The sequence below is a fragment of the Rhinopithecus roxellana genome, chromosome 10 (genome assembly GCF_007565055.1).
Source record: "Rhinopithecus roxellana isolate Shanxi Qingling chromosome 10, ASM756505v1, whole genome shotgun sequence".
Classification (NCBI taxonomy): domain Eukaryota; kingdom Metazoa; phylum Chordata; class Mammalia; order Primates; family Cercopithecidae; genus Rhinopithecus; species Rhinopithecus roxellana.
The window spans coordinates 54,855,214-54,862,171 of NC_044558.1; the positions used below are offsets into that span (position 1 = coordinate 54,855,214).

The 6,958-nt window shown below is 49.8% G+C and overlaps 1 protein-coding gene across 1 annotated transcript; it reads right to left on the reverse strand.

Moving 5' to 3' along the window:
• Positions 1-8: 8 nt before the first annotated feature.
• IL23A (interleukin 23 subunit alpha) lies at positions 9-1,757 on the reverse strand. Its single transcript, XM_010377788.2, has 4 exons — positions 1,214-1,757; positions 892-990; positions 579-725; positions 9-473 (listed from the first exon to the last, which is right to left on the reverse strand). The coding sequence occupies exons 1-4, from the start codon at positions 1,373-1,375 to the stop codon at positions 312-314; spliced, it is 570 nt and encodes a 189-aa protein (XP_010376090.1). The 5' UTR covers positions 1,376-1,757; the 3' UTR covers positions 9-311.
• Between the last annotated feature and the right edge of the window lie 5,201 nt (positions 1,758-6,958).

Sequence of the window (6,958 nt, forward strand, 5' to 3'; positions counted from 1 at the left end):
GACTCATATAGCCATAAAAATAAGTGTTTATTGAAAAAGGTACATAATTAAATATAAATATAATAAATAATCCTCCCCAAACTGCCCCCAGGAAGATAAATAATCCCCAAATTTCCCTTCCCATCTAATAAATACTCAACCTTATAAGTCAGCATCACAAGTCAGTCAGTATTGGTAATTTTCAACATATGCAGGTCCCATTAAAATTAATGGACTAATTAACCTCTTGGCTCACAGGTGCCTGGGGTGGTAGATTTATCTTGGCCTTGCTGGGCCATAGAGATCTGAGTGCCATCCTTGAGCTGCTGGCTTTAGGGGCTCAGGGTTGCTGCTCCATGGGCAAAGACCCGGGCAGCTACAGCCACAAAGGCCTGGAGGCTGCGAAGGATTTTGAAGCGGAGAAGGAGGCGCTGCCATGGCTGGCTGGGACTGGGACTTGGAATCTGCTGAGTCTCCCAGTGGTGACCCTCAGGCTGAAAGGACATAGGACACAGTCAGAGAAGACTCTGGACCCTTAACCCCCAACCCTCTGTCTCTGACACCTGCAAACCCCCATCCTCCAGGCCCCTACTTAATACCTGCAGGAGTTGGCTGAGGCCCAGCAGGGAGGCATGAAGCTGGCCCACAGGGCTATCAGGGAGCAGAGAAGGCTCCCCTGTGAAAATATCCGATCCTAGTAGCTTCTCGTAAAAAATCAGACCCTGGCGAATCCTTTGCAAGCAGAACTAGGGAGAGAAGAAAGCAATGAAAGAGGACATCCTCTTCCTACTCCATTCACTGAAGACTCACCCAGTTTCTTACTATTTTCAGACACAACTTCTGGTTTACCATGGTACCTAGCCATGTTCTCAGTCCCCTCGCCTTCATTGCCCAGCCACATCCCAGTGGTACCTGACTGTTGTCCCTGAGTCCTTGGGGGTCACAGCCATCTCCACACTGGATATGGGGAACATCATTTGTAGTCTCTTCATCTCCCTCTTCTCTTAGATCCTGGAATGGAGGAAGGGGTGGAAAGAATGAAGAAGTAAGATAAGTACTTTTGAAGCCAACCTGACCCTCAGGCCCATGACTCTCCCAGGAACCCTACTCTCTTGCCCTCTCTTACTCCCTGATGGCCTTCAACCCTCCAGTTTCCACTCAAGGCCACAGTCTTCTACCACAGCCTTGGAGAGCTTGGAGAGACTCCTGTTAGGCTCCAGGGGCTGCCACTCACCATGTGTCCCACTAGTGGATGTGCACTCCAGGCCAGTGTGCAGAGCTTCTGTGAAAGCTGCTGGCACTGAGCCCAGGCAGGGCTGCTGCCCCCAGGCACAGCCCTGCCCTGAGCTGTCCAGGACAGCAGCAACAGCAGCATTACAGCTCTGCTCCCCAGCATCTTTTTTGCCTTCTCAAATCTGGCTGGCTCTGTGCCTTGCACCAGTCCTTGTGGAATCTCTGCCCACTTCCACTTGCTTTGAGCCTGATTCTGTTCAGTGCGTCTCTGATTTGGTTCCCTCAGTTGTTCACCGACTTTGTAAGCCGCTTCCTGTTGTTTTTCTCCCTTTGTCTCTGAGTCTTTTAAGGTCCCTGCATTGTAAGGCCCGCCCTTTATACCAGCAGGTGACTCACAGCAGGTGGGATTCCCCTCCCTGCATCATCCCCCTCTGTGGGGAGCCCAGGTATGCAGCCTCAGTTCCAGGGGAAATGAGTCGTGTGGTTGCTGTGGCTAGAGGCCTGGGATGGGACACATGTGTAATGCTCTCCAGGAATTGAAATGGCTGTAGAAGGGGCAGGGACAGGGGGGCGGGGGGGGAGTGCACAGCGGGGATGGGGCGGGCGGGGGGAAGGGAGAACAAATATTTAAATTAATCTGGTCTCAAGTTCCTTCCTGTTTGATCTTTCCCTGATCTTTTTGCCTCTCAAAGCTATACCCCTACCCCACCCCAAACCTAATTTCCTCACTTCCTCCTGCTTGAGGAAAAAACAAAACAGAGAAACATTCATTCATCTCCCAATAGGATGGTGAGCTGTTTGCAATGAAGTTTGATTCCTACCTGATGCCCTCTATTAGGAATAAACAGGCTTCTTTTTCTCAGTTGGAAACAGCATTATTTCAACTGGATGGTCCTGGTTTCATAGGAAAGAATGGGCATGAAGGAACTTGGAGAACTGGGAAGCCAGTATGAGGTCTTATTGTGCCCCATTTCAGGCCTCACAGTGGAGGTTAGAAAGGCTCTTGTGGGAAGAGGTGTATTGACTAAGAACCACCTGATTCTTCAACCCTAGTGGCCCAAGATTTCATAGGCTCTATAAGAGTTGGATGATGTTTTTTTCCGGACTAGTGTAAATAAGGCCTGGAAGTTCAACTTAGACATTCCAGCACTTAGCCCCATGGCCTCATTCTGATGTCATCCAAATAGTTCTGGGACCCTCCACTGGGGTTGGGGCAGTCCCAACTTTGGACCCCATGGCTAGGAAGCCCAGGAGTTCTGGGTAGTCGAAGGTGCAGTGTCAATGACTCTGGCTGGTCCTTCAGCTTGTTGCATCCATGGGTAAAATCCACTGACACCGATTTCATCACCCTCCATGATGCAACATCAAGTGAAACAGCTAAGAGTGTGAGGTTGGGCGTGGGAGTGGAAGGTGGTCCAAAGCCGGGACTGCCCCGACCCTAGTGGAGGATCCCAGAACAATTTTGAAGACGTCAGAATGAGGCCATCGGTGACCACACAGCTGGCTCCCATCACCTCTCCCAAGAGGTTGACCCTTTTCTTCTGAGAAATTTTTCCTGAATGGAGGTCTCCCTTCCCTTAGAACTATTCAAAACTGCCCAATGACACTTCTAGTTCAAATATTATGATTCTATAGGTATGAGCTGAGAGAAGAAAAAAATATTGTGATTCTAAGTTAAACCTACCAAGGACCAGGCACGGTGGCTCAAGCCTGTAATCCCAGTACTTTGGGAGGCTGAGGCAGGCGGATCATGAGGTCAGGAGTTCGAGACCACCCTGGCCATCATGGTGAAACCCTGTCTCTACTAAAAATACAAAAAGAGCCAGCGTGGTGATGGGCACCTGTAGTCCCAGCTACTCGGGAGGCTGAGGCAAAAGAATCGCTTGAACCTGGGAGGCAGAGGTTGCAGTGAGCCAAGATCACACCACTGCACTCCAGCCTGGGTGACAGAGCAAGACTCTGTCTTTTTTAAAAAAACAAACAAACAAAAAAAAAACTACCCCTTTAGATTAAACATTTCCGGCATCTGAGAATTATCTGAGTTTGGTTGAGAACTGATTTGCCTTTCTCCCTAATAAGATGGACACAAATGGAATAAGGAAACGGGAGGGGGCAGGATAGGGAGTTCACCTTACTTGTGTACAGCGTCTTCTATGCTCTTCCCATCTCTGGTCCCCATTCTGGGAGCCCTAAAAGATAAGAGATGAGGCTGGGCGCGGTGGCTCAAGCCTGTAATCCCAGCACTTTGGGAGGCCGAGACGGGTGGATCGCAAGGTCAGGAGATCGAGACCAACCTAGCTAACACGGCGAAACCCCGTCTCTACTAAAAACAAAAAACTAGCCGGGCGAGTTGGCGGGCGCCTGTAGTCCCAGCTACTTGGGAGGCTGAGGCAGGAGAATGGCGTAAACCTGGGAGGCGGAGCTTGCAGTGAGCTGAGATCTGGCCACTGCACTCCAGCCTGGGCGACAGAGCGAGACTCCGTCCCAAAAAAAAAAAAAAAAGATAAGAGATGAAAGAAAGATGAAAAAGGAGGAGGAAGTAGAGCCTGGGGGATGGGATGAGAGGGACAAGGGTGAGTTGGAGGCATAGGGCTCTGCCTCTTTGTTTCACTTCCTGGTGCTGCAGTAGTTGGGTAGGAAGCAGGGTTGGTGGGGAGATTGTGGGACTGTTGAGTGGCAGGAACTACATCCAGGGCTACAACTGACCTGGAGCTATAAGGAGCCCTTGACGTCAGCTGGGCCTAGACCGTTATGCAAATCACATTCACAAGACACTCCTAGGCAGGCCTTTCCAGTTGTATGCCTAGACTCCAAATCAGTTGAAGTTCCCCCAGGTGGTTAATAATGATGGCTAATATATATCCAACTCTCGCTTAATGCCAAGTACTTTGTCTAAGCACTTTACATGTACTAAACTATTTAATTTTCACAACAACCCTTTAAGGTAGATACTATTATTACCCTGTATTACAGATGAGGAGGCTGAGGTGCAGAGATAAGCAATTTGCCCAAGTTCACAGAGCTTCTAAGTGGCTAGAATTCCTTTTTTTTTTTTTTTTTCGGAGACAGAATCTTGCTCTGTCCCCCAGGCTGGAGTGTAATGGCGCCATCTTGGCTCACCTCAACCTCCGCCTCCCAGGTTCAGGTGATTCTCCTGCCTCAGCCTCCTGAGTAGCTGGGATTACAGGGATGCACCATGGGTGCTAATTAGGGGTGGCTAATTTTATATTTTCAGTAGAGACGAGCTTACTCCATGTTGGTCAGACTGGTCTCGAACTCCCAACCTCAGGTGATCTACCTGCCTCCGGCCTCCAAAAGTGCTGGGATTACAGGGGTGAGCCACCACACCCGGCTTAAGTGGCTAGAATTCTAATGCAGACAATCTAGCGTCAGATCCTGCATTCTTTTTTGTTCTTAGTTTTTGGGGGGTTTTGTTGAGACAGGGTCTCGCTCTGTCACCCAGGCCCGAATGCAGTTGCATTTCCGTTTACTGCAACCACCACCACTAAGTGATCCCCCCCATTTCAGCCTCCTGAGTAGCTGGGACTACAGGCAAAAGCCACCATCCCTGCCTGGATCCTGAATTTTTAATCACTGCATTACATTGGATACTGTACGCCATGTATGGTCATGCCTGTAATGCCAGAATTTTGGGGAGCCGAGGCAGGAGGATCGCTTGAGCTTAAGAGTTCGAGACCAGGCCGGGCGCGGTGGCTCAAGCCTGTAATCTCAGCACTTTGGGAGGCCGAGACGGGCGGATCACGAGGTCAGGAGTTCGAGACCATCCTGGCTAACACAGTGAAACCCCGTCTCTACTAAAAAATACAAAAAGCTAGTCGGGCGAGGTGGCTGGCGCCTGTAGTCCCAGCTACTTGGGAGGCTGAGGCAGGAGAATGGCGTAAACCTGGGAGATGGAGCTGGCAGTGAGCTGAGATCCGGCCACTGCACTCCAGCCTGGGCGACAGAGCCAGACTCCGTCTCAAAAAAAAAAAAAAAAAAAAAAAGAGTACGAGACCAGCCTGGGCAATGTGGCGAAACCCCACCTCTACAGAAAAAAAAAAAAAATTATCTGGGTTTGGTGGCCCGTGCCTGTAGTTACAGCTACTTGGGAGGCTGAAGTGAGAGGATCGCTTGAGCCCAGAAGGTTGAGGCTACAGTGAGAGGGCCAATGCACTTAAGCATGGGCAACAGAGTGAGACCCCATCTCAAAAAAAAAAAAAGGCTGGGCGCAGTGGCTTACACCTGTAGTCCCAGAACTTTGGGAGGCCGAGGCGGGTGGATCACGATCTAATATTACTGTATTAGAAACACTAGTAACAGCTGAGCTAAATAATCTATGTCATGGATGCTCTTGTGTCTCCTCACAGTATCCTTTTTTCTTTTCTTTTTTCGAGACGGAGTTTCGCTCTTATTGACCAGGCTGGAGTGCAATGGTGCCATCTCGGTTTGCTGCACCCTCCCCCTCCCGGGTTCAAGCGATTCTCCTGCCTCAGCCTCCCAAGTAACTGGGATTACAGGCTCCCGCCATCAGGCCCAGCTAATTTTGTATTTTAGGTGGAGACGAGGGTTCTCCATGTTGGTCAGGCTGATCTCGAACTCCCGTCCTCAGGTGATCCGCTCGCCTCGGCCTCCCAGTGCTAGGATTATAGGCGTGAGCTACAGAGCCCGGCGGACATAGATTATTTAGCCCAGGTTATTAGGATCTGTAACTCTCGTGGGTCTGTTAAGTCTTTCTCAATTCGAGACCTCAAGATGGAGATTTCTTAAAGTGTAGGAACTGTCTAGGTCTCTCAGCACCCACCTTTTTCGGAGATTTTACATCTAATGACCTGCAAAGTCAGATCAAATCAGTTTGAGAGACCATGTGTCTTTATCTCTCGGTCTAGGCTCTAGGACCTCTGACTGGTATAGGACCCCACCCCTCTGAGTCCTGGAAATTTAAATTCTTGGGTCCTTTAATGAAGGTCTATTTACCAGCCTTTATTGAGAGAGAAATGTTATAGAATTGAATCCTCCATGAGGAATGTCTCCCATCAGAGTCCCTTTATTTGACCTTTAGAAACAGTAATAACAGCTAAGCTAAAGTTGAGACATCTCACAACCTGGACCCATTTCAAAGCAATTAGAGTTCACAGGACCCACGAATTCTTCAGAATAACAAAAGTCTCAATTTGCCAGGCTCATCCCCCTCTGAGGGATAACGTCCAGCCAGCCTCAAGAGCTAGGGGAATTTGATAACCAGGGGCATCCTGTTACCCGGGAATGTTACCGGGGTCTCTGCGGAGGGAACAACCACGGATGGGAGCTTCAGATGGACGCCTGTAGAATACGCAGCCACTTGGACTGGGTCAGGAATCCGGCTCCCGCTTCCTTTTTTTCTCTCCCATATCTAGAAATGATAGGAAATGCCAGCGAGTTTCGGGCGCAACATGGTCAGAGGTGGCGGAGTGGCTCACAAGAGCAACGCAGGGAGAGGAGGTGGACCAAGTCCCGCCGGGAATACCCAACATCGACTCCTAGTGCTTTGCCTTGGGTGCCCCTTATTTTAGAGTTCCTAAAGTTATAGAATGCATAAAAGTTTGGTTTCCAACTCGAGACGTAATTTTGTTCAAGAAGACTAAAAGGAGTTACTTTTTAACGCCACGTAACGAGTCCGGCGTCTGGCTGCGTTTGTCCCACCGGCGCCCCGTAACCTCTTTTTCCGGCGCCTGCGTCACACGCTCTCTCCTGGAGTCGCCGTACCTGG

Coding starts and splice junctions, on each gene's coding strand:
- IL23A (XM_010377788.2), bottom strand. CDS start 1,375: ATGCTGGGGAGCAGAGCTGTAATGCTGCTGTTGCTGCTGTCCTGGACA. Junction 991..1,213: donor ATCCACTAGTGGGACACATG/GTGAGTGGCAGC, acceptor CCTCCATTCCAG/GATCTAAGAGAAGAGGGAGA. Junction 474..578: donor GCCTCAGCCAACTCCTGCAG/GTATTAAGTAGG, acceptor ATGTCCTTTCAG/CCTGAGGGTCACCACTGGGA.